Source organism: Anabrus simplex, chromosome 8 (genome assembly GCF_040414725.1).
Source record: "Anabrus simplex isolate iqAnaSimp1 chromosome 8, ASM4041472v1, whole genome shotgun sequence".
NCBI lineage: Eukaryota > Metazoa > Arthropoda > Insecta > Orthoptera > Tettigoniidae > Anabrus > Anabrus simplex.
Window position 1 is genome coordinate 163721807 of NC_090272.1, and position 24358 is coordinate 163746164.

Here is a 24358-nt window from a genome sequence, read left to right on the forward strand (position 1 = left end):
CTTCTGCTGAGTCTTATCCTGGTCATACAGGTTAACGTTTGTGATAAGCCGTTTCTATTTGCCTCGCTTTCAAATATTGTTTTCTGTTAACTGCTTCTCCGTCAGATCTTAATGCAAACCTTCAGTCCATCTTCCCCTCGGTCTTCCTCTCACCCTCATTCCTTCCATCTCCAGACCAAGAGAGTGATTTCCACATAATTTTCATTCATTGGATTAATGTGACCACACCAGAGCAGTCGTCTCTTTTTTGACATTTTTGTTACTTCATTCACTTTAACAAGTTATTCCTGATTCGATCCGTTCAAGGAATGTCATATATTCAGCGCAGAATTTTCATCTCTTTGTTCTCCAGTCTCTGCTCCCATGTCCTTGCTCCATGTCTCACACCACTCTCCAGTTCAGAGGTGCTCAAGCTGGACATTTCTCCCCGCGGGCGCACAGCACTGCAAGCGGGCGGGCAGGTGATGAGCGTTCAGCCACAGTGACGTGGTGGTTTCGCCACTGACCGTGATGGTTAGGCGAAGTTCTCCCAGTCACTCTCGATCACCGTGTCGATATCCGAGTTTGAAATGGACACAGAAAATATTGACAGAAAGAGGGCAGAAATCTACGTCATTTTCAGTTTACGTTACAAGAAATAAGTTATTTATGTTCATTGTTATTATGCTTTTTGACAATATACAATAAAGAGTTAAGCCAACAACCTCAAATATTCTTGCACTGTATGTAATGGTTTACAATGTTCAATATTGTACTTTAAGAGGAGCTTTATAAACATTTCTAATATAATACGGAGTTAAGATGGATAAGGTCTGCCTTGTGGTTGCTTGGTTTTAAATTATCTGATAAACTCACCAACAATCCAATTATGCCTACCGGGAATAACACCAGTTAAGTTATTTATTTGAAGGCATATTACATATCTATTTCTCTGATGGACTTACATCGTTGTTGTTGTTGTTGTTGTTGTTGTTGTTGTTGTTGTTGTTGTTGTTGTTGAGTAAATATCTTTGTCCCCACTCGTGATGAAACTCCCTCACCATTTAACTACTATCATCGGACGCCTGACACATAAGTTTTCAATACTATTTTCAGAAACTCAGTGAACAAGGGAAGTTACATAACAATACAACATAGGGCAAAATCAAGCAGTAAATTTGTTGAATTATGTAAATATTACGTTTTGCTGAATGAATAACAGGAAGTTTACTTTTATAATGGAATAATCACCACCACCATCCAAGGAACTGTAAATCGTTGTATGTATGCTTAAACACTTTATCTTTGTACGAAATTGTAAATTGTAACACAAAAATTATAACGTATTACTTTTCTTTGAAGGTATGAATATAAGAAAATAAAACTGACGCTTTATATCGAGCACAGTATGAATTAAACCGGAATATTCATTTCGACACCAGATGACTCACTGTCAGCATTCCAAGTGGAAGTTGACGACACTATCACTATCACTACTGATCTGCATTTAGGGCAGTCGCCCAGGTGGCAGATTCCCTATCTGTTGTTTTCCTAGCCTTTTCTTAAATGATTGCAAAGAAATAGGAAATTTATCGAACATCTCCCTTGGTAAGTTATTCCAATCCCTAACTCCCCTTCCTATAAACGAATATTTGCCCCAATTTGTCCTCTTGAATTCCAACTTTATCTTCATATTGTGATCTTTCCTACTTTTAAAGACACCATCCAAACTTATTCGTCTACTGATGTCCTCCCACGCCATCTCTCCACTGACAGCTCGGAACATACCACTTAGTCGAGCAGCTCGTCTTTTCTTTTCTCCCAAGTCTTCCCAGCCCAAACTTTGCAACCTTTTTTGTAACGCTAATCGTCCAGAACAAATCGAGCTGCTTTTCTTTGGATTTTGCCAGTTCCTGAATTAAGTAATCCTGGTAAGGGTCCCATACACTGGAACCATACTCAAGTTGAGGTCTCACCAGAGACAAATATGCTCTCTCCTTTACATCCTTATCACAACTCCTAAATACTCTCATAACCATGTGCAGAGATCTGTACCCTTTATTTACAATCATATTTATGTGATTACCCCAATGAAGATCTTTCCTTATATTTATACCTAGGTATTTACAATGATCCCCAAAGGGAACTTTCACCCCATCAACGCAGTAATTAAAACTGAGAGGACTTTTCCTATTTGTGAAACTCACAACCTGACTTTTATCCTCGTTTATCATCACACCATTCCCTACTGTCCATCTCACAACATTATGGAGGTCATTTTGCAGTTGCTCACAATCTTGTAACTTATTTATTACTCTGTACAGAACAACATCATCTGCGAAAAGCCATATCTCTGATTCCACTTCTTTACACATATCATTGATATATATAAGAAAACATAAAGGTCCAATAATACTGCCTTGAGGAATTCCCCTCTTAATTTTTACGGGGACAGATAAAGCTTCATCTACTCTAATTCTCTGACTTCTATTTTCTAGAAACAGAGCCACCCATTGTCACTCTTTTGTCATTTTGGCCAGTAGTTTCCCATGATCTACCCTATCAAATGCCTTAGATAAGTCAATCGCAATACAGTCCAACTGGCCTCCTGAATCCAGGATATCTGCTATATCTTTCTGGAATCCCACAAGTTGGGCTTCAGTGGAATAACCTTTCCTAAACCCAAACTGCCTTCTGTCAAACCAATTATTAATTTTGCAAACATGTCTTATATAATCAGAAAGAATGTTTTCCCAAAGCTTACATACAATTTTCAGCTTTATGCCTATCACCCTTTCCTTTATATACAGGGGCTACTATAGCAACTCTCCATTCATTTGGTAAAGTTCCTTCATGCAAACAAAAATCAAACAAGTACTTCAGATATGGTACTATATCCCAACCCATTGTCTTTAGTATATCCCCCGAAACCTTATCAATTCCAGCTGCTTTTCTAGTTTTCAACTTTTGTATCTTACTGTAAATGTCATTGCTGTCATAGGTAAATTTTAATACTTATTTAGTATTAGTCACCTTCTCTATCTGGACAGAAAAGTTAGAAAAGGTCAGTTGTCTTGAATTATAGCGATTTTTTTAACTTTTTAAAACTGTACCCAAACCATTTCGCTGAGTAGTGTACGAGAGCTTCGTAGTCACATTTACGTCAGTCCTGCGCGGCCGCACTGGACTAGCCTCAACGGGTGCCCATCTGAGCACCTTTGCTTTAGTTCAGCATTTATTCTTCTGTTACAGGTAACATTCTCCAGTTCGATTAGAAAGCTCCGCGAAAAGAAAACATTTCCTACTGTATGATTTGGACTGTATTTTTTATGGCTATATTGATATCTCCCATTTTAGGACCTACTAACTAATTACATTATGTTTCAAATGTTTCAGCACGCCACAAGGTTTGGAGGACGTATCGAAATATCCTCAGCTGCTGGCCACTCTCATGGAAGATCCAAGATGGGGAGAAACTGAAGTAAAGCAATTAGCAGGCCTCAATCTACTGCGAGTATTTCAGGAAGTGGAGCAGGTAGGTATATTTTAATACTGTATAGTGATATACAAGAATTTTTAGAGATTAACACAAACAATTTGATAAATAGTTCCGTAGGGATAATTCATATCTTCCTGGATATAGAGAAATGATCTATACTGTTGTAAACAAGATAAGGTTTACAAGAACACAACTTATTTATTTGCTTCACACAGAATTCTACAGTATGTACAGGAATAAAACATAAAATTGTCTTGAAGCAAATTAGATGATTAATCTTGAGAGAGTTTCTTTTTCTATACACTATGTACACTCTGAATGTATTTACACTCACTGCTATCTTGAAAAGATAGTTCTTGGGAAAGATATAGTTCGTGATAGTTGAAAACTATCATTTGCACTAGCATAGATTAGCTAAGAGAGTTCCTTCTAACTTGAAGTGTCTGAGTTCGTAAGCTTGTACTAAATGAAAGCTATGTTCACAATTAGAGAATCTAATGTGTGTGTCGGAGCTTGAGTGAGCTGGGGATGTGTGGCATACAACATCGGGGCTCGACATGGATGAAGGAACGGGAAAGTGGAGTAGTGACCTGAGGTGAAACCTCATACTACCAGAATTCCGTCCACCTGGTCGAGACACACTTTTAAGAGGAGTAGCCTCCGTGTTCGACGTTCAGTGTATTCTGGAGCAGGACACTGGGGAGAATCCTGATGAGTGACAGACAGGGAGCTCCTTATATACTGCACACGACGTAACAGACACGCGCACAGAAGACTGCGCGTCGAGTCTCGAATGATCCACGCTTGCGTGCGTGCGGCATGGCTGGCGCTTAGCGAAGAGAGCGGAGGACATACAACATATACATAGTATATACAGGGCCTCTCACACAAACTCAGACCGAACGCGCAGTGTTTGTATTCTGCGCTAAGGCACCTTCTTCAGACGAAATTTTGTCGCGCACGGTCACCCTGCTTTAAGCGTGTATACAATCCGATATGAAATCTTACCTTATGAAAGATGTTGGATGTGTCGTCCTACCTGTGTTATACAGGCATTGCATCTGAAAACCACATTCTGTCTAACGCGATTAAGTTCTGCCACTGTAATGTTTCTGATTTCATTCGTAATGTTTTCTTGCAGTTCTTCCAATGTGTGAGGATTTGTTCGATACACTTTTTCTTTCAGTTTACTCCAGAAGTAAAAATCACACACTTTTCAATCTGGAGAACGAGGGGGGAAAATAAACCAGCACTGATCACTCTGTCTGCAAACACTTACGAGATTGTAAGAAGGGAATCTTCTGCTGTATGAGCAGGGGCTGAATCCTGTTGAAACCACACACACGTTTTTTTCTTCTTTCGTTAACAGATAGAAGAACGGCGTCAAAATGTCATCTTGATAGCTCTCTGCATTTACTGTCGTCTCAAAACAATAGGCCCAATTATTCGTCTTGCGCTAACAGCACACCAAACACCAATCTTCCTGTCAAAATTAGATACTTCATAAACACCATTAGGATTTTCCGCCCACAAATAGCGAGAGTTATGACTGTCCACACGACCATTAAGATGAAACCAGAACTTTTACATGCGAAAATAAGATGTTGCAATGATAACTGTCCCACCATGTTAACAGCTGAGATTCAGACTGGCGACTGGTGCTTGCTAGGTCGAACAAGTGCAATCAGCTTGAAAGTTCAAGAACTATGCGCGCGCCTCCCAGACTGCAGCTGTCGTAGCCCAGAGTACAAGCACCGTGCGTTCGGTCTGAGTTTATATGAGGGACCCTACACTTTACCTTCCACTGTATACCAGTATCGTGACCAATTATACTGTGAAACTGTAGAAATATACAGCCATCATAAGAGTTTCAATAAGACCTCAAACTTAATACAGTTTGGTAAACATTTTAGTGGAATGTCCAACCACAAGTCAGCTCACATTCGTGCCGTTTGTTCTTTCCCAGTAAGTCACTACCGTACCCACACAGACCTAATCAGCTTCAGCATGACCCCTTCCTAACCTAGCTTGGTTACGGAGATTAACAACGGTACAAACCAATCGGAAAATTGTATCAGAGGAAATGCACTATGAATCCCAAACATTTCAAGGAAGAGAGCAAAGTCAGATTTTACAACCTTACACGCATCATCGAAAATTCCTTTTTTTTAAACACTAGTTTCAGGAGACACAAGGAAAATGCGTTTCGTAGGAATACAGTAAATTATCTAGGTACGGTATCAGAGGATTTCGTACCGAATGTATTATAGTTATACCTAGATTCAACAAAAACCACGCAAATGCTGGGGCTGTACATTAACGAAGGCCACGGAAGCTTCCATCCTACTCCTAGCCATTTCCTCTTCTGCGGTCTCATTGAGACCTATCTGTGTTGGTGCGAATTATAAAAAGAATAGTAGGTTCGAACCCCACTGTCGGCAGCCCTGAAGATGGTTTTCCGTGGTTTCCCATTTTCACACCAGGCAAATGCTGGGGCTGTACTTTAATTGAGGCCACGGCCGCTTCCTTCCCACTCCCAGTCCTTCCCTGTCCCATCGTCGCCATAAGACCTATCTGTGTCGGTGAGACTTAAAGCAACTTGGCATAATAATAAGGGGCCATCTATGAGCGTAACATGAGAAAATGTGTGTTGCATGAACACTTCAGGATTAAGTGATTTTCCCCCCTGAAATTCCTGATTCATGTTCAGAGTGACAGGATTCGTTCAAAGAAATAACCAATACGAAGTTTTATTGTAACGCATGCATCGTAAGATATGCGAAATAGACGTGACATTTTATATTGATGGGAACATACTTCTTTCGTACGCGTAACGTATGCAAAAGCTCAGCCCAGAATATCTCCTGGAGAACTGAAGGACTGTGGTTTATGGTGTGGGTTATTCAGTCACGTCATAGTTCGTGAACCGTAGGCAATGTCCAAGTGGCCTAGTAAATGGTCATGAGAGTCAGCAATAGGTGTGGACACCTCGAGCATGTTCTCAGTCATGCCCTCCTTGTGATCAGGCGCCTAGAACTATACAATCCACCGGTAGCCCCCAACCCATTACAGGAGAAATTCTCACCTGGACTAATGCACCAGGAAATTGACAGCTGCTTCGTTCGTAGACCTATACACGGCGAACGATGGAGTACCGAGTGGAAAATATGTTACCTGTAATGAGAGATTAAGGGTTTTAGGGTAGATTATGTAAAGCTATCAAAGGCATTTATGTTGACAATTGAGCTATAGTAAGAAGTGATGGTAGAATGAGTTCTTGATGCAAGCTACTTACAGGGGTTAGACAAGGATATAATCCTTCACCTTTTCTGTTTACATGCACCATCTACTGAAAGGTATAAAGTGGCAGGGAGGGATTCAGTTAGTTGGAAACATTGTAAGTAGTTTGCCCTATGCCGACGAATTGGTCTCAATGGCAGACTGTGCTGAAAACCTGTAGTCTAGTATCTTAGAACCTGAAAATAAGTGCAATTATCATTTCTAAGTCTGAAGTAACGTTAGTATTGGAAAAACCTAACACAGTTGAATGTCAGGTTCGAAATACAAAACTATAACAGGTAGATGGTTTCAAGTATTTAGGATGAGTATTCTATTAGGGTGGTAGTATAGTAAGACTGGATCAAGGTGCAGCAAAGCTAGTGCTGTGAGCTAGCCGTTGCAATCAACGGTATTCTGTAAGAAATAAGCCAGCTCCTGGACGAAACTGTCTTTACAGTGGTCTGTTTTCAGACCAAATTTACTGTACTGGAGTGAAAGCTGAGTGGACTCAGGACATCTTATTACAAGTAACAAACATGAAAGAAGCGAGAATGATCACTAGTACAAACAGGTGAGAACAATCTCAGGAGGGTACTCGAAATAAGGGGATAAAGTCTAAATTAAAAATGAACTCCATGGTTGAAGCGGTATTCGGTGAGTTATTTATTTATTAATGTCTTTATTTGTGGCGAAGTTAGGGCTCTTGGCCCTCTCTTACACTTAACCACATTATGCGGCTTAATACTGAATACAAACTTAATGTTCAAACTTAACACATTGTATATCTATCTATATAAATAAAATTGTAGGGGGTCCGCTGTCTGTAATTTCTTTTGTTTTGCCAATTTTTCAGATATTTATCCGTTTTAGGTCAACTCAAGACCGAATCGGTGGTTTTTACGTTTCGTGTCTGTTTGTTTGTCTGTTTGTCTGTTTGTCTGTCTGTTTGTTTGTCTGTTCCACCATCACGTCGAAACGGCTGGATAGATCTCAACCAAACTTCATATTTAGAGTAAACTCATCCCGGGGATGGTTTCGATATGCATATCATTTTAAAATCTTTCAATACTCGGGGGGTTTATAGGAAAACCAGAATGGTTTTTCCACCATCACGTTGAAACGGCTGGATAGATCTCAACTAAACTTCATATCTAGAGTATACTCATCTCGGGGAAGGTTTCGATATGCATATTATTTTAAAATCTTTGAATAGACCGGGGGTTTATAGGAAAAACAGAATGGTTTTTCCACCATCACTTCGAAACGGCTGGATAGATCTCAACCAAACTTCATATTTAGAGTATACTCATCCCGGGGAAGGTTTCGATATGCATATCATTTTAAAATATTTCAATAGACGGGGGTTTATAGGAAAACCTGAATGGTTTTTCCACCATCACTTCGAAACGGCTGGATAGATCTCAACCAAACTTCATATTTAGAGAATACTCATCTCGGGGAAGGTTTCTATATGCATATTATTTTACAATCGTCGAATAGACGGGTGGTTTATAGGAAAACCAGAATGGGTTTCCTCCATTTTCTCTTATACTATTGATTTTCTGTAAACTTCGTTTACCGTACGTGTAACCTCTCTTCATTATAAACAACTTTCGTTATGTTCATAATTTACCTTACTCTTCACATGACGGAGAAATTTACAATTTTCCGCTGGTATCATGCTCTGCATTGAGTGACCGACAGACCGACAACGAAACTACAGGTTACCATGGCAACGTCTCTGACTGCATGCCAGCAGGGAAGTAACGTATTGCCATTTTCCTCATCATGCTTTTAAATTCGTGGTTGTTCCTTGGGTAGAAGGCAAGAGAGGCGTCAATCGGCCTATCTGCGGGATATTGGCGGAATATCGTTGGATATTATAACCGCCCTCGAATAGATTAAGTAATAACACCATTAGTCATCTTCTTATTATTTGTTTACCTAAGAATCACTGACCTAAATTTCTCCTCTGTTACCGCTTTATTATATCCATTACTCACACTAGCATAATTTATTGAGGGGCATTTGATTTTCCAATACATTCACTTGGCATTTACATATTTGTCGTTATCCGGCTGTCCGCAGCTATAATCCATTTTCTATTACTTTCAACTTTCTTAACTGTATTATTTCTTCCTTAATTACGCCGTATGTACGCGAGTGCTACAAACTACTGGATGTATATCCACCAAGACTCATATTTAGAATACACCTGTCCTTGATAGGTTTTGGGCAAATATTGTTTCTAAATCCCTGAACTGACTGGGGGTTTATACGAAACCGAAACAGTGATTTTGCACTTCCACAAAATATACACAACCAAACTCAATGGAAATCTACCTACCTTGGTAGATAATAATTTCTAAACCTTTTTTCTCATGTGCATCATTTCGATACGAGGATTAATAAGGGAGATATCATTAACGGACCGTTTTTCTGTACAAGTCCCATCGGACTTAACTCCCGAGCGGGTGCGTGTAAAGCGTACTCCTTACAATTTGAAAACTACTGAAGACATTCGAACCAAAATTTATATTTAGCATCCACCTGTCCAAAGGTAGGTTTTAAACGTAAATAACATTTCATGTTCCGGAATGGACTGGCGGTTTATAGGGAACCGAAATGGTGATTTTACTCTTCCACAACATATACAGAACAAGACCAACCTGACTGGAAATCGACCAAACGTGATGGAATTCCACCTCTAAACCTTTTTTTCATGTGCATTCTTTCGTCAGGAGGATTACTAAGAGAGATATCATGAATGGTCACTTTTGCAGGTTAAGTCCAGCGGACATAGCCCAAAAGATGTTTTACATGGAGCAGATTCCTTATCTATATAAATCAAATCGTAACGACTGTGTGCCTCTACACTGACTATTTTGGCGAAATTTTCGTACAGCTTTCCGTTTAAGGGGTAATAATGACCATCTCCATAATTTTTGGTTTAGTTTCCTGAAAGTACTAATTTTTACCCGCCTCGCCCAAAATCCAAATTGCGCCATAATCTGCCAGAAGAAAAAGAAGATAATTGAAATTTGACAAAATTATACGTTTAAGCCTGTAACGAACGGAAAACTTCCTAGATCATTAAATTTTTCACTTTGAATCCCCGAAGAATATCGAAATACGCAGGCAATTTTAATGATGGTGCAGACCTTCGGAAATTCCTATCCTATAACGGATTGCACAATCTCCGTTCAATTTGGAATGATCTACAACCGTGGTCTTATGACTTTTTGCGTATCTGTATCCCTTTTACGTTTGATTTTTCTCTTTAATCGATGTTAAGTCAATTTTTAATTTTCACATGCATAATTCATACTTTCAATTACTTATATGAAATACAGAATCATTAAACTCTTCACGAAAATTGGCCCACCCAGTAGCCATATGTGAGCCAAATGCTATGTATGTATCCGAAAAGTAATGTAATGTGAGATAATCTTACAAAACCTTTACCCTGTTCCACGTTTCTAATTCAATCTGACCCAAGAATAGATGACATATCATAGGACCAGCCATTTAGGCCACTAAATCCGGCGTGTCTTATGGTATAATCCTTTGTCGATATGACGTACGTTTAGTAGCAGTTAATCTGTAAATGAAGGTCTTCAATATTGTAAATACGCATATACTTTCGTATGTCGATCTATATATATTCACTGATGTCGATTTTTAGCGATCGAGAAAGGGTGGGTCTGCTATTGTAATAAGTACTCCCCACACCGACTTTGACTGGCAGTAGGAAAGGGTTCCTTCTCCAACTCCTGTGTAACTGTCATTAGTAAGGAAAGCCTACAATTATAATGAATAGTTCCCTTCTCGATTTGAATTGCAGAAGGCAAGTGAGCATGCAGTTTTGTTTAAAACTCCCCTACCCGATTGTGTTTGGCAGTAGGCAAGGGTGCCTATCATTATAAAGAAATGTCCTCATCTAAAATGTGACTGGCATTAGGCATAGTGGCCTGCTATTTTGATGGAAACTCACCAACTTGGTGTGACTGGCAGTAAGCTGGCTGGCAGTAGGAAAATGGGCCTGGCATTATAATGATAACAGCACAACTCAATTTCGAGTGATAGTAGGGTAATTGCCTGCCATTATAATAAAAACTCCTCAACTGAAATCTGTCTGGAAGTAGGAAGGGGACTGCCATATTAACGAAAACTCCCCAAATCAATTTTGTCCGCGTAGTAGGCAATGGGGCCTGCAATTATTACGTAATCATCCCAACTCGATTGTGAATGGCAGTAGGCAAGTGAGTCTGCCGCTATATAACAAATCCGTAACAAACACTTTACATTGGAAACAACGTACGGGGAACTCCCCATGCTCTTTCTCGGATAACGCTAAGAGTAGTATAATACAGGGATTCGGCGGCCACCTCCACCTCAGGCTCCCAGAGGCCACCTCCACCTCCACCTCAGCCAGAGGCCTCCCAGATGCCTCCTCCACCTCCACCTCAGCCAGAGGCCTCCCAGAGGTCTCCTCCACCTCCCGCGGGAGATTTGAATTTGTAAACAAAGCCACGTGCTTTTTGACAGCTGTCATCGACAACAACGCATCGCTAACCTCAGTACTGCCATCTTGACGGGCCTAAACCTCAGTAGTGCCAACTTAACCTAACTAGCGCGTGGTAAACAAAGCCACGTGCTTTTTGACAGCCACGTGCTTTTTGACAGATTTGTAAACAAAGCCACGTGCTTTTTGACAGCTCTCATCAACAACAACGCATCGCAAACCTCAGTACTACCATCTTGACGGGCCTAAACCTTAGTGGTACCAACTTAACCTAACTAGCACGAGGTAAACAAAGCCACGTGTTTTTTTTTTGACAGCCACGTGCTTTTTGACAGATTTGTAAACAAAGCCACGTGCTTTTTGACAGCTCTCATCAACAACAACGCATCACAAACCTCAGTACTACCATCTTGACGGGCCTAAACCTTAGTGGTACCAACTTAACCTAACTAGCATGAGGTAACCAAAGCCAAGTGTTTTTTTGACAGCCACGTGCTTTTCGACAGATTTGTAAACAAAGCCACGTGCTTTTTGACAGCTGTCATCGACAACAACGCATCGCTAACCCCAGTACTGCCATCTTGACGGGCCTAAACCTCAGTAGTACCAACTTAACCTCACTAGCGCGAGATAAACAAAGCCACGTGCTTTTTGACAGCCACGTGCTTTTTTGACAGCTGTCATCCGCCATCTTTAAACTACAGAGCACCGTGCTGCCCTCTTTCGTCACCTGTCATCGGCAGTGCTGCCATCTTGACGGGCCTAAACCTTAGTGCTACCAACTTAACCTCACTAGCTCGAGATAAACAAATCCACGTGCTTTTTGACAGCCACGTGCTTTTTTGATAGCTGTCATCCACCATCTTTGAGCACAGTGCTGCCCTCTTTAGCTACTTACCTTTGAAATGTGGTGGCGGATAATTTGAAAAATGCTTTTCGACAAGCAGCCATCTTTAATCCAGAGAGAACAGTGCTGCCCTCTATGTGGTGGCGGCAAATTGAAAAATTCCACGTGCTCTTGTTTGAAAACAAACTCACGTGCTTTTTTGACAGCTGTCATCTGCCATCTTTGAGCACAGTGCTGCCCTCTTCAGTTTGAAATGTGGTAGCGGTAAATTCTACGTGCTCTTGTTTGGAAACAAAGCCACGTGCAGCTGTCATCCGCCATCTTTAATCAACAGAGCACTGTGCTACTATCATGCGGGCAATTTCATCACCTGTCATCCGCCATCTTTAATCCACAGAACACCATGCTGCCCTCTTTGTGGCTACTACCTTAAGCACGTAGTAGCGGGCAATTTGAAAAGTTCTGTTAGCTATCATCCGCCATCTCTAATCAAGAGAGCACTGTGCTGCCATCTTTAGCTAGATACCTTTGAAATGTGGTGGCGGCAAATTGAAAAATTCCACGTGCTCTTGTTTGGAAACAAACTCACGTGCTTTTTCGACAGCTACCATCTGCCATCTTTAATCAACAGAGCATAGTGCTACCCTCTTTAGTTTGAAATGTGATGGCGGCAAATTCCACGTGCTCTTGTTTGGTAAACATAGCCATGTGCTTTTTTGACAGCTGTCATCCGCCATCTTTAATACAGAGAGCACCGTGCTGCCCTCTTTATCGTAGTAGATGTAAATTCGTCACCTGTCATCCGCAGTGCTGCCATCTTTAGCTAGATACCTTTGAAAAGTGGTGGCGGATAATTTAAAAAGAAAAATTCTACAGCAGCCCTCTCTCGACGCTAATTGCATAAGATGGCGGCTATACATGACTCCTTAAGGGTGCTTACGCAAGATGGCTGCTATACACAGGTTCTTATGAGACGCCCTTGGGATGCTTGCGCAAGATGGCAGTTATACATGGCTCCTTATGAGATGCCCTAGGGATGCTTGCGCAAGATAGCGGCTGATCTTATGGGACGGCTTAAGGGTCCTTGGACAAGATGGCTTGAGACGCCCTAAGGATGCTTGCGCAAGATGGCGGACACAAGATGGCAGCTATACATAACTCCTTATGAGACGCTTTAAGGGTGCTTGCGCAAGATAGTTGCTACTCTTATGAAGAATGCTAGCTTAGAGGCTAACGTGTCGTGCTAGTTCGATTCATTAAATTTGAGGCTTAAATGCATAATGTTAAATATCTCGAAAACGATGCATCGTAGAGCAAAACGGACAAAATTTTTCTACCCAATACCTCGGTTCGCAGTATGGGGAACAAGTAAAACATAGTCTAATGATGGGATCAACGGTTCGGTTCCTACTTAGGCCCTTTGGCATTTGCTCTGTTTTAGCTTGTATTGAAGCGAGTCTTCGTAACATGATCATTTCTAGCTATGGTAGAGAGTATAACGTACCGTGCAGGTTCGATTCATTAAATTTGGAGGCTTAAATGCAAAATGTTAAATATCTCGAAAACGATGCATCGTAGAGCAAAACGGACAAAATTTTTCCGCCTAATACGTAGGTTCGTAGTATCAGGAACAAGAAAAAACATAGTCTAATGATGAGATCAACGGTTCGATTCCTATTTAAGCCCTTTGGCATTGGCAGCTATCTATTTCTACAAGATGGTGGCTGCTCTTATGAGAAACAAGATGGCTTGAGACGTCCTAGGGATGCTTACGCAAGATGGCGGACACAAAATGGTGACTATACATAGCTCCTTATGAGACGGCCTAGGGGTGCTCGCACAAGATGGCGGCTACTCTGATGAAGAAAGCTAGCTTAGAGGCTACTGCGCAAGATAACAGCTGCTGTTATGCATGCGGTGGAGGGCAATTTGAAATTCTATGTGCTTAATCAACAGAGCACCCTGCCGCCCTCTTTAGCTGAAATGTGGTGGTGGATAATTTGAAAAATTCTTTTGACAGCTATCATCTTTAAAAACAATGGCGACTATACATAGGCTGTTAAGGCCTTATCATTCTCCTCCTCCTCCTCCTCCTCCTTCTCTACCTCCTCCTCCGCCTCTTATGTCAAGCCATAGCTTTATATCGAACAAGTTTAAACCTGCATCGCGAAGGCAAGCGTGTGCAGCGATAACATTATTGTACATGTTTAGACTTTCGAAACATAAGAAGAGTATAATCAAACGCTGTACTCGATACGACATGTGATCAGAACATTGATTGATGTGTTCAGAACACAAAATAAGTGATCATGACTAGAATCGAACACTGTACTCGATACAACATGTGATCAGAACATTGATCGATGTGTTCAGAACACAAAATAAGTGATCAAGACTAGAATCGAACACTGTACTCAATACAACATGTGTTTAGAACATGTTAGGGGGTACCCTTGTTCTAAGAAGATCAGAATGAAACATAACAAGACTAGAATCGAACACTGTAATCGATGTTGTTAACCACAACAAATGATCAGAACATTGTTTGATGTGTTCAGAGCAAATGTACAATTTTGATGATTTGCTTAGTGTAAAATCAAAAACTATGGAAACACACTGTGCACATATCGCGTAGCTAACTCGCTCAGTAAGCAATATTGCAAAACTACAACTTCAATGATTTGCATAGTGTAAAAATCAAAAACACACTGTACCCATACTGCGAAGCTAACTCGCTCGGTAAACGATATAGCCAAAGTATAACTTCAAATTATTTACCTTCCATCATTCGTCTTGTGTGTGAAAATCAGTCGAACAAGTTATCGCATAAACATGGCTGAAAAAAAATCGTGATAGGGTATGGAACCCAGGGGTTACATCTTATCAGAAGGGGCAAAAAGGATGAAAGGACTCTTCCTCCTCCTTACCGCACATTCCTTGTAGGGCTAATTGGCTGAAGAGCTAATGGGCAAAAGGGCTAATGGGCTAAAGGGCTAAAGGAGCAACAACCTCATCGATCGCTATCAGCAAGAACGCTTGTACTTTGTTAAGCGTAGAAAATTAATCTTTATTTGTAAATGGTTTCATGTTCATAACAAGGAATGGAACCTAGGGGTTACGTCTTACGTAATAAAATCCCCGAGGTGCGACGAGTTTCGTTTTTTAAACTAGTGTTTGGAACACTGAACTTTTCAAGATGGCAAGAGTGAGGTTAGCAATGTTCTGTTGTTGGATTATAAATTCCGCGCTACAACATGCATAAGGTGGCAGCCTTGAGGTTTACTGCCGTAAAGATGACAAGAGTGAGGTTAACAATGTTCTGTTGTTGGATTTTAAATTCCGCGCTCTAACATGCGTAAGGTGGCAGCCTTGAGGTTTACCGCCGTAAAGATGGCAGCAGTGAGGTTAGCGACGCTCTATTGTCCTTCAAAGTGAGGTTAGGGTTCGTCAAGAAGACAGCTATCAAAAAAGCACGTGGCTATGTTTACCAAACAAGAGCACGTGGTCGTGACGTCACGGTCACGTAATCAATCCTTAGCTCGACGTCGTTAAGAGCAGTATTAGGGTTAGCTATGCTTAAAAGTCTTGGGAACAGAGCAGCAGTATGAATTGCTATGTTTCAAAGCGTGTACACATGACCTATCGACTTTACATGCATCGACCATCGAACTAAACTTCATCCGCTAGATCGTGCTGCTATCTCAGCATGACTTTAAAGTACAATGAACAGCCATGTTTCAAAGCGTGTACACATCACCTATCGATTTTGCACACATCGACTCTCGTACTAAACTTCTTCCGCTAGATTGTGCTGCTATCTTAGCATAACCTTAAAGTACAAAGAATAGCTATGTTTCAAAGCGTGTACACATTACCTATCGACTTTGCATGCAACAAATATCGTACTAAACTTCTTCCGCTAGGTTGTGCTGCTATCTTAGCATAACTTATACACATGAACTTAAAGTACAAAGAATAGCCATGTTTCAAAGCGTGTACACATTACTTATTGATTTTGCATGCATCAAATATCGTACTAAATTTCTTCCGCTAGATTGTGCTGCTATCTTAGCATAACCTATACCCATGAACTTAAAGTACAATGAATAGTCATGTTTCAAAGCGTGTACACGTCAACTATCGAATTTGCATGTATCGACTCTCGTACTAAACTTCTGCAGGTAGATTGTGCTGCTATCTCAGCATAACTAAGACGCATGAACTTAAAGAACAAAGAATAGCTATGTCTCAAAACGTGTACACATTACCTATCGCTTTTGCAAGCATCGACTCTCATACTAAACTTCTTCCGCTAGATTGTGCTGCTATCTTAGCGTAACCTATACGCATGACCTTATGGTACAAAGAATAGCCATGTTTCAAAGCGTGTACACATTACCTATCGACTTTGCATGCAACAAATATCGTACTAAACTTCTTCCGCTAGGTTGTGCTGCTATCTTAGCATAACTTATACACATGAACTTAAAGTATGAAGAATAGCCATGTTTCAATGCGTGTACACATTACTTATTGATTTTGCATTCATCGACTCTCATACTAAACTTCTTCCGCTAGATTGTGCTGCTATCTTAGCGTAACCTATACGCATGACCTTATGGTACAAAGAATAGCCATGTTTCAAAGCGTGTACACATTACCTATCGACTTTGCATGCAACAAATATCGTACTAAACTTCTTCCGCTAGGTTGTGCTGCTATCTTAGCATAACTTATACACATGAACTTAAAGTATGAAGAATAGCCATGTTTCAAAGCGTGTACACATTACTTATTGATTTTGCATTCATTGAATCTCGTACTAAATTTCTTCCGCTAGATTGTGCTGCTATCTTAGCATAACCTATACCCATGAACTTAAAGTACAATGAATAGTCATGTTTCAAAGCGTGTACCCATCAACTATCGATTTTGCATGTATCGACTCTCGTGCAAAACTTCTTCAGGTAGATTGTGCTGCTATCTTAGCATAACTAAGACGCATGAACTTAAAGTACAAAGAATAGCCTTGTTTCAAAGCGTGTACACATTACCTAATGATTTTGCAAGCATCGACTCTCGTACTAAACTTCTTCCACTAGATTGTGCTAAAATCGTGTAAGTGTGCTGCTATCTTAGCATAACCTATCGATTTTACATGCATCGACTATCGCAAGCATAACTAAGACGCATGAACTTAAAGTACAAAGAATAGCCTTGTTTCAAAGCGTGTACAGATCACCCTGAACTTCTTCCGCCAGATTGTGCTGCTATCTTAGCATAACCTATACGCATGACTTTAAGGTACAAAGAATAGCCATGTTTCAAAGCGTGTACACATTACCTATCGACTTTGCATGTATCGACTCTCGTACAAAACTTCTTCCGCTAGGTTGTGCTGCTATCTTAGCATAACATGTACGCATGAACTTAGAGTACAAAGAATAGCCTTGTTTCAAAGCGTGTACACATTACTTAAATGATTTTGCATGAAACGACTATCGTACTAGACTTCTTCCGCTAGAGCATGTAGCAATCGCTTTTGTGTATCCCTAATCCATGTGCACGAACTTAAAGCACAAAGAAGAGTTATGTTCTAAAGCGTGTACACATCACCTATCGATAATGTATGTATCGACTATCGTACTAAACTTCTCCTGTCAGAGCGTACGTGTATCGCTTGTGTGAGCACGAACTTAAAGCATAAAGAATAGCAATGTATAAAAATCTTGTAAACACAGCAGCAGCATTACGTATAGTCAAGTTTAAATGCGTGCACACATTATGTATCCATGATGCACACAGTACTAAACTTATTCTATTAGAATGTACAAAGTTCGCATGTGTTTGTGCTGCTATCTTAGCAAAGCCTATGTGCATGAACTTAAAGCATAAAGAATAGTTATGTGTAAAAAATCTTGTGAACATAGCAGAATGTTTACTATGTAGGTGTAGACATTGAACTTTGCATGCTGAGGCAACATACTACGTGACCGTGACGTCACGACCACGTGCTCTTGTTTGGTAAACATAGCCACGTGCTTTTTTGACAGCTGTCTTCTTGACGAACCCTAACCTCACTTTGAAGGACAATAGAGCGTCGCTAACCTCACTGCTGCCATCTTTACGGCGGTAAACCTCAAGGCTGCCACCTTACGCATGTTAGAGCGCGGAATTTAAAATCCAACAACAGAACATTGTTAACCTCACTCTTGTCATCTTTACGGCAGTAAACCTCAAGGCTGCCACCTTATGCATGTTGTAGCGCGGAATTTATAATCCAACAACAGAACATTGCTAACCTCACTCTTGCCATCTTGAAAAGTTCAGTGTTCCAAACACTAGTTAAAAAAAACGAAACTCGTCGCACCTCGGGGATTTTATTACGTAAGACGTAACCCCTAGGTTCCATTCCTTGTTATGAACATGAAACCATTTACAAATAAAGATTAATTTTCTACGCTTAACAAAGTACAAGCGTTCTTGCTGATAGCGATCGATGAGGTTGTTGCTCCTTTAGCCCTTTAGCCCATTAGCCCTTTTGCCCATTAGCTCTTCAGCCAATTAGCCCTACAAGGAATGTGCGGTAAGGAGGAGGAAGAGTCCTTTCATCCTTTTTGCCCCTTCTGATAAGATGTAACCCCTGGGTTCCATACCCTATCACGATTTTTTTTCAGCCATGTTTATGCGATAACTTGTTCGACTGATTTTCACACACAAGACGAATGATGGAAGGTAAATAATTTGAAGTTATACTTTGGCTATATCGTTTACCGAGCGAGTTAGCTTCGCAGTATGGGTACAGTGTGTTTTTGATTTTTACACTATGCAAATCATTGAAGTTGTAGTTTTGCAATATTGCTTACTGAGCGAGTTAGCTACGCGATATGTGCACAGTGTGTTTCCATAGTTTTTGATTTTACACTAAGCAAATCATCAAAATTGTACTTTTGCTCTGAACACATCAAACAATGTTCTGATCATTTGTTGTGGTTAACAACATCGATTACAGTGTTCGATTCTAGTCTTGTTATGTTTCATTCTGATCTTCTTAGAACAAGGGTACCCCCTAACATGTTCTAAACACATGTTGTATTGAGTACAGTGTTCGATTCTAGTCTTGATCACTTATTTTGTGTTCTGAACACATCGATCAATGTTCTGATCACATGTTGTATCGAGTACAGTGTTCGATTCTAGTCATGATCACTTATTTTGTGTTCTGAACACATCAATCAATGTTCTGATCACATGTCGTATCGAGTACAGCGTTTGATTATACTCTTCTTATGTTTCGAAAGTCTAAACATGTACAATAATGTTATCGCTGCACACGCTTGCCTTCGCGATGCAGGTTTAAACTTGTTCGATATAAAGCTATGGCTTGACATAAGAGGCGGAGGAGGAGGTAGAGAAGGAGGAGGAGGAGGAGGAGGAGAATGATAAGGCCTTAACAGCCTATGTATAGTCGCCATTGTTTTTAAAGATGATAGCTGTCAAAAGAATTTTTCAAATTATCCACCACCACATTTCAGCTAAAGAGGGCGGCAGGGTGCTCTGTTGATTAAGCACATAGAATTTCAAATTGCCCTCCACCGCATGCATAACAGCAGCTGTTATCTTGCGCAGTAGCCTCTAAGCTAGCTTTCTTCATCAGAGTAGCCGCCATCTTGTGCGAGCACCCCTAGGCCGTCTCATAAGGAGCTATGTATAGTCACCATTTTGTGTCCGCCATCTTGCGTAAGCATCCCTAGGACGTCTCAAGCCATCTTGTGTCTCATAAGAGCAGCCACCATCTTGTAGAAATAGATAGCTGCCAATGCCAAAGGGCTTAAGTAGGAATCGAACCGTTGATCTCATCATTAGACTATGTTTTTTCTTGTTCCTGATACTACGAACCTACGTATTAGGCGGAAAAATTCTGTCCGTTTTGCTCTACGATGCATCGTTTTCGAGATATTTAACATTTTGCATTTAAGCCTCCAAATTTAATGAATCGAACCTGCACGGTACGTTATACTCTCTACCATAGCTAGACCTGATCATGTTACGAAGACTCGCTTCAATACAAGCTAAAACAGAGCAAATGCCAAAGGGCCTAAGTAGGAACCGAACCGTTGATCCCATCATTAGACTATGTTTTACTTGTTCCCCATACTGCGAACCGAGGTATTGGGTAGAAAAATTTTGTCCGTTTTGCTCTACGATGCATCGTTTTCGAGATATTTAACATTATGCATTTAAGCCTCAAATTTAATGAATCGAACTAGCACGACACGTTAGCCTCTAAGCTAGCATTCTTCATAAGAGTAGCAACTATCTTGCGCAAGCACCCTTAAAGCGTCTCATAAGGAGTTATGTATAGCTGCCATCTTGTGTCCGCCATCTTGCGCAAGCATCCTTAGGGCGTCTCAAGCCATCTTGTCCAAGGACCCTTAAGCCGTCCCATAAGATCAGCCGCTATCTTGCGCAAGCATCCCTAGGGCATCTCATAAGGAGCCATGTATAACTGCCATCTTGCGCAAGCATCCCAAGGGCGTCTCATAAGAACCTGTGTATAGCAGCCATCTTGCGTAAGCACCCTTAAGGAGTCATGTATAGCCGCCATCTTATGCAATTAGCGTCGAGAGAGGGCTGCTGTAGAATTTTTCTTTTTAAATTATCCGCCACCACTTTTCAAAGGTATCTAGCTAAAGATGGCAGCACTGCGGATGACAGGTGACGAATTTACATCTACTACGATAAAGAGGGCAGCACGGTGCTCTCTGTATTAAAGATGGCGGATGACAGCTGTCAAAAAAGCACATGGCTATGTTTACCAAACAAGAGCACGTGGAATTTGCCGCCATCACATTTCAAACTAAAGAGGGTAGCACTATGCTCTGTTGATTAAAGATGGCAGATGGTAGCTGTCGAAAAAGCACGTGAGTTTGTTTCCAAACAAGAGCACGTGGAATTTTTCAATTTGCCGCCACCACATTTCAAAGGTATCTAGCTAAAGATGGCAGCACAGTGCTCTCTTGATTAGAGATGGCGGATGATAGCTAACAGAACTTTTCAAATTGCCCGCTACTACGTGCTTAAGGTAGTAGCCACAAAGAGGGCAGCATGGTGTTCTGTGGATTAAAGATGGCGGATGACAGGTGATGAAATTGCCCGCATGATAGTAGCACAGTGCTCTGTTGATTAAAGATGGCGGATGACAGCTGCACGTGGCTTTGTTTCCAAACAAGAGCACGTAGAATTTACCGCTACCACATTTCAAACTAAAGAGGGCAGCACTGTGCTCAAAGATGGCAGATGACAGCTGTCAAAAAAGCACGTGAGTTTGTTTTCAAACAAGAGCACGTGGAATTTTTCAATTTGCCGCCACCACATAGAGGGCAGCACTGTTCTCTCTGGATTAAAGATGGCTGCTTGTCGAAAAGCATTTTTCAAATTATCCGCCACCACATTTCAAAGGTAAGTAGCTAAAGAGGGCAGCACTGTGCTCAAAGATGGCGGATGACAGCTATCAAAAAAGCACGTGGCTGTCAAAAAGCACGTGGATTTGTTTATCTCGAGCTAGTGAGGTTAAGTTGGTACTACTGAGGTTTAGGCCCGTCAAGATGGCAGTACTGGGGTTAGCGATGCGTTGTTGTCGATGACAGCTGTCAAAAAGCACGTGGCTTTGTTTACAAATCCGTCGAAAAGCACGTGGCTGTCAAAAAAACACGTGGCTTTGTTTACCTCATGCTAGTTAGGTTAAGTTGGTACCACTAAGGTTTAGGCCCGTCAAGATGGTAGTACTGAGGTTTGCGATGCGTTGTTGTTGATGAGAGCTGTCAAAAAGCACGTGGCTTTGTTTACAAATCTGTCAAAAAGCACGTGGCTGTCAAAAAAAAAAACGTGGCTTTGTTTACCTCATGCTAGTTAGGTTAAGTTGGTACCACTAAGGTTTAGGCCCGTCAAGATGGTAGTACTGAGGTTTGCGATGCGTTGTTGTTGATGAGAGCTGTCAAAAAGCACGTGGCTTTGTTTACAAATCTGTCAAAAAGCACGTGGCTGTCAAAAAGCACGTGGCTTTGTTTACCACGCGCTAGTTAGGTTAAGTTGGCACTACTGAGGTTTAGGCCCGTCAAGATGGCAGTACTGAGGTTAGCGATGCGTTGTTGTCGATGACAGCTGTCAAAAAGCACGTGGCTTTGTTTACAAATTCAAATCTCCCGCGGGAGGTGGAGGAGACCTCTGGGAGGCCTCTGGCTGAGGTGGAGGTGGAGGAGGCATCTGGGAGGCCTCTGGCTGAGGTGGAGGTGGAGGAGGCATCTGGGAGGCCTCTGGCTGAGGTGGAGGTGGAGGTGGCCTCTGGGAGCCTGAGGTGGAGGTGGCCGCCGAATCCCTGTATTATACTACTGCTAAGAGACATGCAATTTTAAAACAATCTTATTTACTGCATGTACACTATTTACTTCGATAACCGAATACAATGTAGAATACCGTAGCGAAGCACGGGTACATTCGCTAGTAATATAATAATAATATAACTTAATATAGACTAAAACTAAAAGATTACATCCTAAGTCTAAAATGAGAAAAATAAATTCAATATTAACTACTCTAGGTGGAATTCATATAATATAACAGTAATTTATGTGAACTTTTGGGAACTATTTACTCCAGATTCACACATAACTACATGATATAGCCTACGTATTCAAGAGGAAATCTTCAGACTGTCTTTCGAAGGTAATTAATGAGGAACAATTTCTAATTTCAGGGGGTAAAGCATTCCATATTCTAGCGCCCGACACAAGGAAAGAATTACTGAAGTCATGTATGATGTGGAGGTATTGCAATTGTTGACCCAGATCGCGTGTCACGGTCATGAAAGGAAGATAGAAAACAGAAATTACTGGAGAGATATTCAGGTATATTTTCAGTCAAGAGTCGATAGATAAGGGTTGATACATGGTGATTTCTCTGCTGCTCTACTTTTAACCAAAAAAGTTGTGCATAAAAAGGGGATACATGCGAGGCAAAATTCAATGAAGAAATAAATTGAGGAGGATAGATTACCCAGCGGGTTAATGGACTCGATCGTTAAAGTAAGGGAAGTAGAGGGAGACCAAGACGATGATGGTTAGACACAGTATCCATTTATTTCAAAGTTGTTATTATTATTATTATTATTATTATTATTATTATTATTATTATTATTATTATTATTATTATTATTATTATTATTATTATTATTATTATTATTGTGTCTTTGCAGGCGATATGTAGTGTTCACAGTGCACTATGTCTTCTGGTATGGGCTATATCATTTTTTTTACTTTCATTGACCTGTTTCAGTCTCATCCTTGGCTTTGACAATATGAAAGTGACTGAGGTATGAGTGATGCTAGTAATACCATTGCTTATGCAGCCAGTCCCTGTTATGAATGATGTAAAAATATCGCTCATAGGGTCGTTGTTGCATGCATTTCAGTGGGCTTGGCAGACTGATATAGTGGTATGTAATAGCAACGGCTGGCTCGGTGAGGAAAGCAACGGGAAACTACCTCACTCCTCATTTCCCTAGTACGCCTCTTCAGTGACGCCTAGGCTACTTATGACAGCTGTTGTTGGAGCTGCAGAGGATCAAACCAGCCTTCGGGCTGAATACCTAACATACACAACACACACATTATTATTATTATTATTATTATTATTATTATTATTATTATTATTATTATTATTATTATTATTATTATTATTATTATTATTATTATTATTATTACCGTGTTTTTGTGGTAGTTATGCATGAAAGAAGGTGCTGGGTGGTGAATAGGTCTCAAGCTACTAAAGTGAAATTAATTTTAAAATTTAACAAGGTTATATTTTCTTTTCAAAATTAGGTAACAACAAAATAGAACAGGTACTTAGTAGCCGAAACACGATTGAAAAATACATTTACATGGGGCTTCAAAAGTCAGAAACATAATTCTTGAGCGATGAGCCCAACCTTACAATGAACACCATACAACAAAGGGGCCGAAAACCCCCAAACATGCCAGAAACATTTGCTTCCAATTACACCCAAAAGCCTCCTTGAGGCAGAAACACAATTTTCAAGAAAGGGCAACTTCCCCCTAAAATACAAGCCTATCATAGGCCACTCCGAACTCCACCTTTAAGCTGTCCTCAAAGGACATATACACAGGGGTAAAATACCCAACCTACTGAGGTCTGTTAAATGACAAGAAGG

The 24358-nt window shown here is 40.7% G+C and overlaps 1 protein-coding gene across 1 annotated transcript in view; it reads left to right on the forward strand.

Moving 5' to 3' along the window:
* Positions 1 to 24358, forward strand: part of LOC136879242 (dipeptidase 1) — an 860664-nt gene that overhangs the window by 821458 nt on the left and 14848 nt on the right. Inside the window, exon 10 of the mRNA XM_067153050.2 lies at positions 3376 to 3514. Within this exon, the coding sequence (XP_067009151.2) occupies positions 3376 to 3514 (139 nt within the window). The remainder of the gene's footprint in view (positions 1 to 3375; positions 3515 to 24358) is intronic.